This window comes from Chelonoidis abingdonii, chromosome 1 (genome assembly GCF_003597395.2).
Source record: "Chelonoidis abingdonii isolate Lonesome George chromosome 1, CheloAbing_2.0, whole genome shotgun sequence".
NCBI classification, from domain to species: domain Eukaryota; kingdom Metazoa; phylum Chordata; order Testudines; family Testudinidae; genus Chelonoidis; species Chelonoidis abingdonii.
Window position 1 is genome coordinate 305,449,932 of NC_133769.1, and position 16,865 is coordinate 305,466,796.

Here is a 16,865-nt window from a genome sequence, read left to right on the forward strand (position 1 = left end):
CTTAAAAAAACAAAAAACAAAACAAAAAAAAACCTAGGAAGATTTATAATCTTACATGTAAAATTCTGATCACAAGAGAAGACAGCTAGCAGATGAAGTATTTGCTCACCTGGCAGAAGCAGATCAACAGACTGAAGTCTACTTGTGATGGTGTGTAGGGTGAGGATAGCAAAGGAAAGCAAAGTCGAGAATGCTTGAAAAATAAAATATTTTTAGTTAACAAGTAGAAAAATAAAATGTTGGGAAAAGGGTCCGTTTCAATTCTGAATCCCTCTTCCCAAATGGTCTCTGCTTTTGTATAAAACAACCTTTTTGAATGACCATCTCTAAGAGTAGGGCAGCAGCATCACAGAAATGCATGAGGCCTCCAGTTAAGGACTAATGGCCAATCCTGTGCAGGCCCTACTCAGGAAAAACTCCCATTGAAGTCAATGGGTAAATTATTCTATGTGCTAATGATAGTGGGAATGCCATAGTGGTGATGCAAATAGTTTCAGATAATACTGTGTTGGCTCTGTACGTGTCCTTCAGCACTCCATTTTGGCTATACCATGGCTCACTATTGACAGCAACTTCAAAGTAGTAATCTACTAATAGTCAAAGCCAGAAATTATCCACTAATGAGAGGAAAAAAATGGGTCCCACTCTCTCAAGTAAAAGGTGGTTTATTGCCTTTGCTCTAATGTCTGAGGCATGTGGGGGGATGTCTGAAAGGTGACATTAAAAAAAAAAAAAAAAAAAAACCTTTGAGTATAGTTTAATGGCATTTATCCCACAAAGACTGGGAACAACTGTCCAATCTATTGATTATTTAAATATTTGTACAGAAAGTAAAAACAATTAATTATATAAGCTAATAGGAAAAAAAAAAACTCATGCAAAGTAATTGCAGTTTTTTTGACCTGATATCAAATTCATTTAATCTACTTTATGAAATTGCTTGAGGAAACATTCAGCTGTTTTCTGAAAGACTGACTTGGGGATTACTAAAGCTGTATAATTGTTCAGATGATCAGACTTAAAAAGAAACACTTTGTTTTACATTAATCTTGCTGAAATGGGCAATGAATTTGAGAAATAGATTGCTGTCTAAGTCTTGCCAAAAAAATGTCTAGCTGAGAGCAACTGTAGCTCCTTTCTAATTTTTTTTATTTTAAAAAATCTCATTTTCTTACTTTCAATCTTTATTCAACATCTGTTGTTTCCCCCTCCTCTGTAACATAATTATGCAGAATTCCAGCGTAAAACAGGTTGAGTAGTTAATAACAGCCAGCTTAAACATTTTTTTGCACTGTTGCCTTGCAGATGTTTCTTTCGTTTTTTTGTTTCTTTTCTTTTTTTTTTTTGGCTTCATGTTTAGTTTGTGTCTGTTTCTGTTCTGCTCTTAAAGTGTGCTCTCACAACATATGGACACACCTGAAAGTAAGTCTGGGATATGCACATGTTTATAAGGCTACTATTATGATATTCAGCACATCAAAGCGCAGAGTGAAAGGCATGTTATTTGTTTTGTTGAAGCAAAAGCAATTAATCTATGAGTCATCTTGTTACCACACTCAAATTGATACTCCAGTGAGTTTTCCAGAGCTTTTAAAGAGATTCTTTATGTAGGTCCACAGTCTTTCAGTATTCATAAATGTTCTCTTTTCTCCAAACAGGCTTATTTTTGCCTTCCTAAATTTGACATAAAACCACTATATATCTTAAAAGTAGTCATGCTTCTATGATAAATACTTCTCATTTTGTAATACTTCATTTCAGTAAGTAGCACTTGACATTCAACCTAAAAAAAAAGTGGAAAATGTTACACTGACAAATGTATGCTCTGTCTAAAAAGGCCCTCTGAAACACACAGCTCCTCCATGCAAACAGAGTGCTATAACATGCTCCGTTTTCCATGAATTTTCAAAGAGATAATTTATTAGGATGAATAAGGGGTCCTAATTCCAATGCACAAATGAAAAATATGTTGTGACAAGTACAAGCTAACAAAGAAAAACAACAAAATGGTCTAATTAATCTTCACTTTATCCATATTAGAATAAAAGGGTAAAAACAATGAAGGAGCAACTGAAGTCATATTCAAAAGAAGATACTAGATAGAAATAGTTAAGGGATCTCATCTTACATATGATGGATCACAAGTGAACAAAATGCAGCAGATTCTGGGAAAATGTGTGCTAGAGCAATTCGATACTCCTATCTTCAGTTCTTAGTAAATATCTCAACTGAGATTATCCAGTGAATATTAAATTATTGTAAACAAGATGGATCCAAATCATTCTTAATAATTTAAAATAGAATATTTTATCCACAGGGTTATGAATTAATAGTTCATCAAGTTTGTGCTCTCAGGACTGAGAAAGGCTTTTTATGTTGTAATAGGTATGTGTGGACATCTTTGTGTATTCTCTCCATATTTCTTGGCAGGCTGTTATACAAAATGTTGATTTTAATCTTTTTTCCGGTTTGCTCTGCAGAGTGCAATTTTTATTCCTATGCTGAGTTCCACTGACTGTTTATGTTACAGTGGGAAGAGATACTATCCTTTATTAATAGAACAGAATATCATTTGCAGGCCCCTTTCTGTTTTTTCACAAAAGATTGCCTTATAATTTTAGTTTTAGTTTTTTAGTGCTGAAGACAAAACTTAATTTCCTATTATTCCTAGTTAGCATCTGCTCTTTAAAGAAGGTCATAAAATAGTGTGCAGCTCCCAACCTTCAGGCTTTTCAGTAAAAAAGAAATCATGATATTCCAGTAGCAGAGTCAGATGTAGATGAATAAAAGAATGCTTTTGAACTAAATATGAACAGAAAATATTTCAGAAAGCTTAATATCTTTTCTTTGGGCAAAATTACATTTAGGAGACAGAGTTACAGATTATCAGATTATTCCCCCCTACTTTTTTTTTTGTTCTCCTGAAAAACGTCTCTTTTTTTTTCGCCAAGCAGAAGGTTAAAAATCATTTTTAAATGAAACACTTCAGATTTTAAATCTCTTTTTGTGATAAGGTAAGGGGATGCATTTGATTTTTTTTAAATGGCACCTTGTTCTAGAAGCTGCTCTAATAATGAAAGATGACGTGTGTAGTTTTTGTAAATGTGGCCTGTAAAGTTAGTCATAAATATGTGCATATTTAACATGAAATTTCTTTTGTAATGTAAAATATTACTTTGAAAAAAAATACTATTTCTGTGCAGAGGTTCTTCTGCATATGCTTGAGATAAATCTCTTTACAGTTTCGCTTTTAATTTTTGTAGTTACAAAAAACCCTTTTGTTCCACACCTTCCTCACCTGCTCTCAACAAAAGAATCAAAGCAGAAGAGGCAGTTTAGAAACGGAGAGAAAATGCCACAAAATACTAAAAGACAACACCCCACATCTGGCACATCCTGCAACTACCTGAGAAGACTATGAAGGAAGACTAGTTTGTACTAACTGCCACATATCAGTGTATTGTTAGTTATTGTGCACTCGTGTGCATAGAAAATTGGGAATCTTGAACTGATCCATCCAGGTTGTAAGTTGCAGCAAGACTTTTGAACCTAACAGTGTGTAAAAAATGACAACATTTTCAATACTAATACAAGAAACTATTTTATATGAGATTGCTACAACTGTGATATTGTTTATAGGAAAATCTTTCTGCCACATTATTACAGTTTCCTTGGATGAAAAAGAAATGCATACTATACTGTAGCACTGCAAATTACACCCTGCTCACTTAGCTTCAAGCAACCTTTTCACCAAACCATACAAACATCTTAGGTTTCAGTGTTTCCTAGTGGAATTCTACAGAACTAAACAGATTTCTATAGGGAATTATGTTGTGATTTAATTTAATTTTTCATGACATTTAGCCTATAACCCACTATGTTGATCTGAAAAAAGATGCAGAATTATATTTTAAATTATTATTATGAGAATTATGATCAAGAAAAGAAGAATGATATACAATAGCATTATGGACACATTATCTGCTGCACATTTGAGTACTCTGTAGAGCAGATTATGTCATTTCTTAAAAAAAAAAGACATAAAAAGCCATATACATATATAATCATCACTATCTTTTAATATGGCTACAAAAAAGGGAAAAATAATTTAAACTTTTTCCTTTCAATGTTAAAATAAAATGGCACACTGACAGTACACGCTGGATTGTGATTAATCACCTTGTCTTCTCAGATTTTATATATGAATTCAGAGGACAGTTATTTCTGAGTTAAAGAAGAAAATCTTACATATAAATTAATCCAAGGATTTGTGTTTTTTTTTCCTTTCACCAAAAAATACAGACCTTGTAAGTGCCATTCATGCCTGCGCATTCCAGCCACATGCACTACAATGCAACATCACCTTCTGAGTTCTACCAAGATATGATAGCTGTCAGATGAAAGTACCACACATTCTTTTGCAGGGAAAGAATTTGCTGGGTTTTTAAAAATGATATCACTAAGCTAATAAGCCTGAAATCAGACCTATCAGCATTTGTGAGTATGTATGCACATTGCCAACCTGCTGATCTGTTCTGTACTTGTGAGAAGTTTAAGAAGATCTAAGACAGTGGTTTCCATCCTTTTTTGCTGAAGCCTCTATTTGTTGTGGATTAGTTGATGGCCACTCAACAGTCCCCTTACATTATTTCCTCCTGCCACAGATACCACTGACAGACCTCAGACAGAGACCAACACCTACAAGATCTTCACCAAGCATTCTCAAAACTACGATACCCGCACGAGTAAACAAGGAAACAAATCAACAAAGCCAGACGTGTACCCAGAAGCCTCCTGCTGCAAGACAAGCCCAAGAAAGAAACCAACAGAACTCCACTGGCCATCACCTACAGTCCTCAGCTTAAACATCTTCAATGCATCATCAGTGATCTACAATCCATCCTGGACAATGATCCCTCGCTTTCACAGACCTTGGGAGGCAGACCAGTCCTCGCCCACAGACAACCCACCAATCTTAAGCATATTCTCACCAGCAACCACACACTGCACTATAGCAACTCTAACTCAGGAATCAATCCATGCAACAAACCTCGATGCCAACTCTGTCCACATATCTACACCAGCAATAACATCACAGGACCTAACCAGATCAACTATAACATCACTGGTTCATTCACCTGCACATCCACCAATGTTATATACGCCATCATGTGCCAACAATGCCCCTCTGCTATATATATTGGGCAAACTGGACAGTCTCTACGTAACAGGATTAATAGACACAAGTCAGATATAAGGAATGGCAATATTCAAAAACCTGTAGGAGAACACTTCAATCTTCCTGGCTACACAATAGCAGATTTTAAGGTAGCTATCCTACAGCAAAAAAATTTCAGGAACAGACTTCAAAGAGAAACTGCTGAGCTTCAGTTCATTTGCAAATTTGACACCATCAGCTCAGGATTAAACAAAGACTGTGAATGGCTAGCCAACTACAAAAGCAGTTTCTCCTCCTTTGGTGTTCAAACCTCAACTGCTAGAAGAGGGCCTCATCCTCCCTGATTGAACTAACCTCGTTATTTCCAGACTGATTCTTGCCTGCATATTTATACCTGTCTCTGGAAAAAGACGGTTACTGACCTCTGTAACTGTTGTTCTTCGAGATACGTTGCTCATATCCATTCTAATTAGGTGTGCGCGCGCCGCGTGCACGTTCGTCAGAAGATTTTTAACCTAGCAACACTCAGTGGGTCGGCTGGGTCATGGCGCCGTTATGGCACCGGATATATACCCCTGCCGACCCAATGGCCCCTCAGTTCCTTCTTGCCGGCTACTCCGACAGAGGGGAAGGAGGGCAGGTTTGGAATGGATATGAGCAACATATCTCAAAGAACAACAGTTACATAGGTGAGTAACTGTCTTTTTTCTTCTTCGAGTGTTTGCTCATATCAATTCCAATTAGGTGACTCCCAAGCCTTACCTAGGCGGTGGGGTCGGAGTGAGGTGTCGCAGAATGTAAAACTGCTAAGCCAAATGCTGCATCATCTCTGGACTGTTGTACCAATGTGTAATGTGATGCAAAGGTGTGAATCGATGACCAAGTAGCTGCCTGACATATCTCCTGGATGGGAAGATGGGCCAGGAAGGCGGCAGATGAAGCTTAAGTTCGAGTAGAATGGGCGGTGAAGTGGCTAGTCGGAACGTGAGCCAAATTATAGCAGGCACAGATGCAAGATGTCACCCAAGATGAAATTCGCTAAGAGGAGACCGGCAGGCCCTTCATCTGGTCTGCCACTGCTACAAAGAGCTGAGGCGATTTTTGAAAGGGCTTTGTTCTTTCCATATAAAAGGCGAGAGCCCTGCGGATGTCAAGGGAGTGCAACTGTTGTTCCCGACGTGATGAGTGCGGCTTTGGGAAGAAGACCGGAAGGAAGGTGTCTTGATTGACATGAAAGGCGGACACCACCTTAGGGAGGAAGGCGGGATGTGGTCGCAGCTGTACCTTGTCCTTATGAAACACCATATATGGGGGATCCACTGTCAGGGCCTGAACCTCAGATACTCGCCTTGCCGAAGTAATGGTGACGAGGAAGGCTGTCTTCCACGAGAGGTACAGCAGTGAGCAGGTGGCTAGCGGTTTGAAAGGAGCATCCATAAGCTTGGCTAGAACCAGATTGAGGTCCCACGTAGGGGTAGGGTGGGTACCAACGTTTCAAGCCCTTGAGGAACCTTGAAATCATGGGCTGAGAGAAGACTGATCGCCCGTTCTCCCCTGGGTGGAAGGCGGAGATGGCTGCCAGATGTATTTTTGTGGAAGAGACCACTAGGCCGTGTTCTTTCAGGGACCAGAGGTACTCCAGGACAGTAGGAACTGGTACCTGCGTGGGGACAGTGTTACGTTGAGCGCAGCAGCAGGAGAAACGCTTCCACTTGGCCAGATGTCAACCTAGTGGAAGGCTTCCTACTGCCCAAGAGTACCTGTTGGACTGAGGCAGAGCAACGTAAATGGGACTGGCTTAACCACACAGCAATCATGCTGTGAAGTGAAGAGACTGTAGGTCTGGATGGTGAAGTCTGCCAAAGTCCTGAGTTATGAGATCCGACCAGAGTGGTAGGGGAACTAGGTCTGCCACTGAGAGGTCGAACAACATGGTGTACCAGTGCTGCCTCAGCCACGCTGAAGCGATCATGATCAGGTGGGCCCTGTTCCTGCGGAGCTTGAGGAGGACCCTGTGGACCAGCGGGAACGGTGGAAAGGCGTACAGTAGATGGTTCCTCCACAATATCAGGAATGCATCTGAGAGGGAGCCCAGGGAGTGTCCCTGGAAGGAGCAGAACTCTTGGAATTTTCTGTTCTCGCAGGAGGTGAAGAGGTCTATGTGGGGAAAACCCCACTTCCGGAAAACAGAATGGATAACGTCTGGACAAATCGACCACTCATGAGACAGAAAGGATCTGCTGAGGTGATCCACCAGAGTGTTCTGAACTCCTGGGAGAGAGGACACTACCAGATCGATTGAGTGGGCTATGCAAAAGTCCCAGAGCTGGATGGATTCCTGACGAAGGAGGGAGGAGCGTGGTCCACCCTGCTTGTTTATGTAAAACATGGCCGTTGTGTTGTCTGTGAACACTGAAACACAACGACATTGGAGATGCTCTCGAAACACCTGGCCCGCTAGACGAATCGCCCTCAGCTCCCGCACATCGATGTGTAAGGATAGTTCTTGAGCTGACCAGAGGCCTTGAGTGCGGCGGCCCTCAAGGTGGGCACCCCAATCCAGAGATGACGCATCCGTGATTAAGGTCATCGAAGGTTGCAGTAGGTGGAATGGCATTCCTGCACAGATTAGAGTGTGAGTAAGCCATCAGGTTAGGGAGCCTAGAACATTTGGGGGAACAGTGAGTATCGAGTCCAGGCTGTCCCTACCCGGCTGGTATTCTGAGGCAAGCCAGGTTTGGAATGGATGGAGGCATAGCCTGGCGTGTTTGGTCATGAAGGTGCAGGCGGCCATGTGACCTACTGGGCTGAGACAAGTGCAAGCCGACGTTGTCGAGGAGCTTTGGAGGCCTTGAATAATTGTAGCCATCATTTGAAAATGAGGCTGCGGCAGGCAGGCTCTGGCCAGATTGGAGTCCAGAATCGCCCCGATGAAGTCTATTCTCTGCATGGGTATCAGAGTAGACTTCTCTATGTTGATCATCAGGCCTAGGCTCCTGAATAGGTCTTTGACGATGTACAGGTGATGTTTCACTTGTGACTCAGGTCCCTCGAATGAGCCAATTGTTGAGATACAGGTAGAGGTGCACCCGACAACATCTGAGGGAGGCGGCGACTACGGCCGTGCATTTTGTGAATACTCGTGGAGCCATAGAAAGGCCAAATGGAAGGACCGTGAACTGAAAATGTTGATGGTTGACCACAAAACGGAAGTAATGTCTGTGTGGTGGATAAATTGCGATGTGGAAATATGCGTCCTTCATATCGAGGGCAGCATAGCAGTCTCCGGGATCCAAAGACGGGATAATGGTCCCCAGGAATACCATGCGGAACTTCAACTTTTATCATGAATTTGTTGATTCCTCGCAGGTCTAGGATTGGTTGTAGACCTCTCTTTGCCTTGGGGATTAGGAAGTAGCGGGAATAAAACCACTTTCCCCTTAGGTCTTTTGGTACCTCCTCTATGGCTCCAATGGTTAGAAGCAACTGGACCTCTTGTAAGAGGAATTGCTCGTGAGAGGGGTCCCTCAAGAGGGACGAGGAGGGAGGGTGAGAAGGTGGGGTTGAAACAAACTGAAGGTGGTATCCCAACTCCACCGTGCGCAGGACCCAACGATCTGAGGTTAGCTGGGACCACGCAGGGAGGAAATGGGAGAGGCAGTTGTAAAAGGGAGGGGGATGGATCTGGGAAAACAACTGGTCGGCCGTCCTCAGGCGTACCATCAAAAGTTTTGTTTGGGCCCTGCCGGTGGTTTGGGGGGGCCTGATTTTGACCACCCGTGGGCCAGACTGCCTCCGTCGATTCCCTCGGCCACGCCTTCTGCTGAAGTCCTCTTATGGCCTAGGCGGGGCGTAAGTATGGTGAGGCTGGGGTTGGAAGGTCCTGCGTTGGGTCACTGGTGTGCGCATCCCCAGCGAGTGCATTATTATGCGATTGTCCTTCAGACTTTGTAATCTGGGATCAGTCTTGTCTGAGAAGAGCCCCTGGCCTTCAAAGGGCAAGTCCTGAATGGTTTGTTGTAATTCAGGAGGAAGGCCTGATACCTGGAGCCAGGGAATACACCTCATCATCACTTCTGATGCCAGAGTCCTGGCAGCAGAGTCCGCTGCATCCAGAGAGGCTTTGAGGGAGGTTCTCGCCACCTTCTTACTCTCCTCAAACAGGACCGCAAATTCTTATCGGGACTCCTGGGGAAGAGGCTCCATAAACTTCCCCAAGGACGTCCACGTGTTATATTATACCTACTTAGGAGGGCTTGCTGGTTTACCACTCTAATTGAAGGCCTCCAGCCAAATATATTTTGCGGCCTAGGAGGTCCATGTGCCTAGCCTCATTCGACTTGGGAGCAGGAGCTTGCTGGCCATGACGCTCCCTCTTGTTTACTGATTGAACTACTAGGAGCAAGGAGGTGGGTGTATGTAGAGATACTTGTACCCCTTGGAGGGAACAATGTATTTTCTCTCTACTCCCCTGGCTGTGGGGGGATCGAGGCTGGGGATTGCCAAATAGTGTCCGCATTTGCCTGTATAGTGCGGATAAATGGCAAAGCCACTCTAGTAGGTGCGTCTGCAGACAGGATGTCCACTACTGGGTCCTCTATTTCAGGGACCTCCTCCACCTGCAGATTCATATTCTGCGCCACTCGTCTCAGGAGGTCTTGATGGGCCCTTAGATCAATTGGGGGAGGGCCGGAGGAGGATGCTCCTGCCACAGCCTTGTCTGGTGAGAAGAAAGAGGAGAGGCCAGGGACAAGAGGGTCCTGTGAGGGCTCCTGTTCTTGAGGAGTGGTGTCAGACTCTGGTGGGAGCTGGGTGTCTGCAGGTGGTACCGAAGCCTCATCCGTACCCATGGGTGGGGGGGCAGCTTACGGTTGCCTCTGGTGCCTGGTGTTCCGACGGGGCAGACCATGGTGCTACTGAGGGAGCACCGTGGGCTTGGTGGTACGCCCATGGTGTGCAGAAAGACCACTGATGGGGTCCTTGCTCGTGGCCCTGGCTCTCAGGGAATACATGGCTGGGAACATCGGAGTCACGATCCTGTGAACAGGAAATGCTACCAGCCTGTGATGACACCTAGGTGTGTCTCGATAGCCAAGGGAGTGGTGATAGACCCTGAGAGGGAGCCACATCTCGGGTTGGTCTTTCCCGGGATGGCACTGGGGAGCGGTACCGGGAACTGTAACGGTACCGCAAGCGAGATTGGGACCTGAGACCGTAGCGGTGCTGGGAGGTCGACCAGGATCTCGAGTCCCTTCGCCTGGAGCAGCTGCGAGATGCGCGGTGCCATGGACGGCGCCAGGAGTCGGATTGGTACCGGGAGTATCTGGCGGATCGGTATGGGGAGCGTGATCGGCGTGATCGAGAGCGTTGGTGAGACCAAGATCTTGAACAACGTCTCTCTGCGGGTCCGACGGAGGGCGGCCTCACCAAGGCAGATTTCCCAATGGATTGGATGACCCGCACCGGTGGTGCCGGGGGTTGAGGCTGTGCAGTCTCCATCATGGCTATCAGCTCTCTTGCCATGGAGAAGGTCTCCAGTGTAGATAAGAGAGCAAGCTCAACCACAGCGTGAGCCGGGGAGCTTTCAGGCACCGGACTCAACGGCCCCTGCGGGACTGGAATCAATGATGCCTCACTTGGTGCCACACTCGGTGGTGCCATGGAAGATGAAGGTGCCGGGCGATCCATCTTCGACGGGTGCTCCTTTTGCGGTGTGGATGGTGCCGAAGCAACTGGAGCGCTGTGTTGCTTCCTGGGCCGCAGGGACAGGGAGCAGTGCCGAGCAGACGTCGGTGCCTGTGAAGTCCGGTGCCATGGCTCCTTCGCGGTACCAGAGTGGTCCGGAGCCGAAGGAACGCTCCTCATTGATACAGGCTGTTGAGTGCTCGGTACCGACGTTGCAGGGCTAAGTGCTGCCTCCATGAGGAGCTGTTTCAGTCAAAAGTCCCGCTCCTTCTTCATCCTCGATTTAAATGACTTACAGATGCGGTATTTGTCAGGAAGGTGGGATTCCCCTAGGCACTTGAGGCAGGAGTCGCGGGGATCTCCTACTGGCATCAGCTTTTGGCACACCGAGCATGTGGTTTGAATCTCGGTGACCTGGGCATGAGCCCGGCACCGGGGTGGAGGAAAGGGGTTAATCCCTGATCCCCCCTTCAACTGTATACACTAACTATATATATACACACAACAACTAACACTAACTGTAACTGTAAAACTCAAACTATAAACACAATTAACAGGAAAGAACGACAAGTAAGCTAGGGAAGTGGAGATCAGCAAAGCCGCGCGTTCCAACGACCATCACGGACGGTAAGAAGGAACTGAGGGGCCGTTGGGTCGGCAGGGGTATATATTCGGCGCCATAACAGCGTCACTCCAGGGGGCAACCCAGCCGACTTACCGAGTTTTGCGAGGGTAAAAATCATCCAACAAACGTGCACACCTAATTGGAATCGATATGAGCAAGCACTCGAAGAATTTCCATTACATGCATCTGACGAAGTGAGTACTTCCCCTCGAAATTTTATGCTCCAATACATCTGTTAGTCTATAAGGTGCCACAGGACTCTACATTGCTTTTTACGGATCCAGACTAACACAGCTACCCTCTGATACTAGATAGCACTAACTTTCTTTTCTCTCTCTCCTCTCCCTTCTCCTTTTCTGCCTTCTCTTTTCCTGCTTGCCATTCTCTTTCTTCCACCATTTTCCTTTCTTAAGGCTTGTTTGCACTTACCGGTGGTTCAACGCTTGGTGACAGATGCATCGGATGGCGTTTAGCAGGTCTACTGAAGACCTGCTAATCGACCACTGATCGCTCTTCTGTCGATTCCTGTACTCCACCTGAACAAGAAGGGCAAGGGGAGTCAACGGGAGAGTGTCTCCATTCAACATCACATAGTGTGAATCCCATGGTAAGTAGATCTAAGTACATCGACTTTAGCTATGTTATTCACGTAGCTGAAGTTGCCTAACTTAGATCGATCTCCCCCCCGTAGTGTAGACCATGTCTCAGTCTTTACAACATTTCTACATGTTTTGTCTGATTCACCTCCCCATTCCTAATCTCCTGCTGTCTGGGAGGCCTGAGCCCTCTCCCAGTTCCTTCACTCATACACAGACTACATGCTGCTGGGAGAGTATTATCTAGTTGTGCAACATGGGCAAAAAAAGTTTGACTTGTGGGATGCTGCCTGAGCCCACAATCTTGTATACATGCTATTGCAATCAACTACAGTAAGGATCACAAGGAACAGGCGCAGAGAAGGATTCTGGCTTTCAGAGAGCCACCTGCTTCTTTTTCCACAGACACAGCAGCATGTTTGCAATGTGTGCATGTGAATTTCCAAACCTAAGGCTTTTCCGATCCAAAGTGATCATACTTATCTACTCCTTTATCTTGGGCCTACATAACTAGTTCCCAAAAGATGGACATGCCCCTCACCCCCAGGTATTAAACACTGTTGTAAAACTGAGGTGCTTGTAGGTTTCAATACCTTGCCTCCCTAAGTGAACAAAAAGAGAGCACTAAGCAAAAGGATGAGGTAACATCTGCATGTGATTAAAATTATCAAAAATGGAGTTTGTTTTGTTTGATGGTAGTGGATCAGACACCATGAGGATGAGTGCAGTATAAAGACTAATATACAATAGAGAGATTGGGAGACCACCCAGCTCTGCCTGGCTGAGTCCCTCCTTTCCTCCACTCCACCCCCATCCCCTTTCTGGAGGTCCTCGCCACTTGGCACGTCCTCTCCTCCACCCCCCACTCAACAAGGTCCCTCCTGCTCACTGCATCCCTCCTGTCCTCCACAGTCCCTCTTCCCCCGCAGAGACTTAGTGAACCGTGGGCAGAGGCCTTGAGAGGGGATGGAGAAGAGGAGCGACGGAGTGAGTGTAAGCAGAGAGGGCTTGGGGGAAGGTGGACAGAGGGAATGGTGGGCGGTGGGGGCCTTGTGAGAGAGGGAGAGGAGGGATGTGAGGAGTGGTGGTGGAGGGGACCGAGCGGATAGGGAGATGGAGGTGAGAAGGGATGCGGCGAGTGGCGGCAGTGGGAGGAGGGCAAGAGCGGATCATGGGTGGGATCTGGGGCATAGTGTGGGTGGAATATTGGAGGGGCCCTGGGAGGAATGGATGGGGCCACAGCAGAAAGAGGCAGGACAGGGACCCATGAATATCAGACTGTTTTTTTCTGAAAAGAACATTTTAAAAAAATCAGGAATTTTTTTAGAGTAGGCACAATTTGGGCTCATCAACCTTGACACTGTGCTTCCTTTGCTCTAAGCAAATTGTGAACCAGTAAACCACCAGTGTTCGCTGAGGTTGAGAAGAAAATATGAAATGTGTTTCGCTTATGAACCTCTCTTTTTGTTAAATGCACCCACTTCATCACTGACATATGCTCTTTTCCAGTGGTCATTAAGAGTAAATGCAATCACTCAAATGTGAAAACTCCATATTAAAAGTTTTTCTCAGTTATTTATTCCAGTAATTGTAGAATGTGCCCAACATGATCAGGTAAACTTCTTTAAACACAGTGCCCTAATATATTAAATATTGCCTGGAAGTTGCCATTTAAGTTAAGTCTTTTAAAAGAACGACTACATAGGATATCAAAGCTATAAACAAAGACAAAATAGTGTATACAATTCGTGTTAAAACAGAAAATAAGATTAGAGATATTGTTTCTGATCAGAGACAGACAAAGTAACAGAACAAGATTAACTAAAAAAAAAAGAGAAACTGGGGACCCAGCATGTGGGGAAAAGTGGGGGAAAGATTAAAAAGACAGACTTTATGTACAATAGGCAGAAAGTGATCAAAAGGTAAAAAGTCAATGATAAGATCAGAGTAAGAAGCAATGTCATAATTAATGGGTATTAAGAGGCAGTCAGAAAAAGAATGAAATGAGAAAGTACAAAACAGTATGTGATTAGCAGGGATGATCATAAAGAACTAAACAAGAAACATAAGAAGGGTAGTAGTGCAAGAAAACAATATGCAAGAACATTGAAAAAGATTGAGAGAGAGAGAGAGCGAGCATTAAAAATAAAAATGCAAGAGCCTGAGGAGAAATGTAATGAAATGATTGGATCAAAGGTGTGTGGTGGAATCACATGAGCATTACTAAAAATGATTAAGAGTAATAATAACGATGAAGATGACTGAGCCTTTAAAAGAAAAAATCTGGAGCCTGAGAACCTTTTCATTCTTTTACATGGAAACTAAAGCAGTTCACATAAAAGAGCAATTTGAACCACTTGAAAACGCCACTGACATCAGTGCAATCCGACTAAATGTATACTTCCTAATGCATATTTTAGTGCCTATCAACAGTACATAAGGTATTACACAGAAATGCATGCATAATAATAATACAAGCCTAAACCATTCAGCTGTATCACAAATAATAATTATCTGGGACACTAAAAGATCATGGCAAAAGCTAATCTAATAAGTCTTCCATTATCCTTTAATACTTTAAATCTGTGCCGTGAGCTAAACAGTTGTCAAAATTGAGTTCTGTTTACAGCGAGCTGAATAACATTGAAATAAACAGAGATCACTGCTGAGTTCTAATTACAAAAACAAATTGTTCTCTCTGTAATCGAGCTGAAAAGGTTAGCTCCTTCCCACCCACCCCCACCCCACCTTACTTTATGCGTGAAGTAGGTATAAAGGCAGATGAAAAATCATAGGTCATCAGTTGTGGAGACAGGAATTGTAAGAGACCATATATAATAGAAAGACCCACCAGATATCCCCTATTAGCAGCTGGCTTGCAGGGATGAGGTCACAGAGAACACAGTGGCCATTTTATACCAGATATGGTATTTCAATATAACTCAGTTAATGGCATAATCTTCTCTCTCCAGAGCAGGGTGACTGAAGTGATGCTTACCAGCTGTCTTCATCATGAACAGAAACTACATATCCAAACATCCAGTGAACCTTCCGCTCAGCTCACGATGGAACACTGTAAACTACACTCTCTAGTCTCCATAATCCATACATCATGTTCAAAATTATGGCTGCATCTTCTCCATTTAATGCAAATTAGTTTCAGTCTATTGGCTACCTGAAAGTTGACAACGTAGTCCTTGAGGAGGTAAAGTTTTGGTAATCAAGATTTATACCGCATGCTGTAAGTGTCCAACATTAGGGACGTTCTGTTGGATGGTTGGACAATTCCTTATACTCAATATTATGTTCTGATTTTTTTATTTATGGTTCTTGATGAAAGATCACATGGCATTTATTGAACACAATAAAGACAATCAAGTCTAGACATTGAGAAGAGAACGTCGCCATCCTAACCATCCCAACCTTGCCAACATTCTCTTTTATATCACAGCCACAGGTTAATTCACATCGGGCACCAATACAAATGTTCATAGCTGAAGACAAAATATTATTGAGTGCATAATAAGAGCCACGGTTGCATGCAAAAAATCACTACTCTACAGGTATATAATTCATTTCTTGAGAGAAATGTTATTATAATGCAACTAAATTTAACAGTTCCTCAGGAAGTACCACTGGGGTGAGAACAGCTCACCACAGTCAGACTGTAAAAAACTGTTTTACACAAAGTGGTCTCTGCTTGTTCACTACCACAGATAGTTCACTTTGTATCATCATGTAAGCTATTCTGCTTATGTGGCATCATAGTTATAATATATATATATTTCTCAGCTCTGCACCCTAGGGACCAAAACTATTGAAGTAAAAGTAAAGCAAGTAGTCTGAAAAAGGGTAGTTCCAATTCACTGTGTGAAGAGACAACTAGAGTCACCTTAGATTTCCAACACTCTTATACTCTTATCTAAGAAGGCCTCTAAATTACTATTCTAAAACACTACCAGTCTACATACTGTGACAAAGTTCCTCCTCTATCTTGGTGGGTCCTGCGCTTCTTGGCAGATTTGCTCACCTCAGTGATCTTCCCCACAGTCTGGGTCAACTCCTCCTGTGTCTGATCAGGAGTTGGGAGGTTTGGGGGGAACCCGGGCCCGCCCTCTACTCCGGGTTCCAGCCCAGGGCCCTGTGGATTGCAGCTGTCTATAGTACCTCCTGTAACAGCTGCATGACAGCTACAACTCCCTGGGCTACTTTCCCATGGCCTCCTCCAAACACCTTCTTTATCCTCACCACAGGACCTTCCTCCTGGTGTCTGATAACGCTTGTACTCCTTAGTCCTCCAGCAGCACACCCTCTCACTCTCAGCTCCTTGTGCCTCTTGCTCCCAGCTCCTCACACACACTTCCTCTCCTCTAGCTCCTCCCCACCTGACTGGAGTGAGCTCCTTTTTAAACCCAGGTGCCCTGATTAGCCTGCCTTGATTGGCTGCAGGTGTTCTAATTAAAGTAGCTATCTCCACAGCCTTCTAGAAAGGTCTTAATTGGCTCCAGGTGCCTTGATTAACCTGGAGCAACTGCCATTTGGTTACCATGGTCCTAGGGATTTGTTTAGCCTGGGGCTAACATACCTGTTTCTCAGTACTTTACTGTAGCCATCTGGCCTTGCTCCATCACAATACACAATTTTTATTTTATGAATAACTGGTACAACATGCATGTGCTCATTATAGAACTAGTTGAAAGGTACTACCTCAGTATAAATGGTACACAGTTATTCATTTAAAGAAAACAAATGTATGCTGCTCAAATCAGGGAAAAAGGAC

General features: G+C 44.0%; 1 protein-coding gene across 5 annotated transcripts in view; it reads right to left on the reverse strand.

Annotated features, from left to right (window-relative positions):
• Positions 1–16,865, reverse strand: part of PCDH17 (protocadherin 17) — a 505,466-nt gene that overhangs the window by 427,392 nt on the left and 61,209 nt on the right. For 3 of the 5 annotated variants that reach the window (XM_032787736.2, XM_032787737.2, XM_032787735.2), the window contains exon 4: positions 110–193. The exons of the other annotated variants lie outside the window; for them this stretch is intronic. In XM_032787736.2, coding sequence (XP_032643627.1) covers positions 110–193 — 84 coding nt within the window. The remainder of the gene's footprint in view (positions 1–109; positions 194–16,865) is intronic. 5 annotated transcript variants of the gene reach the window in all.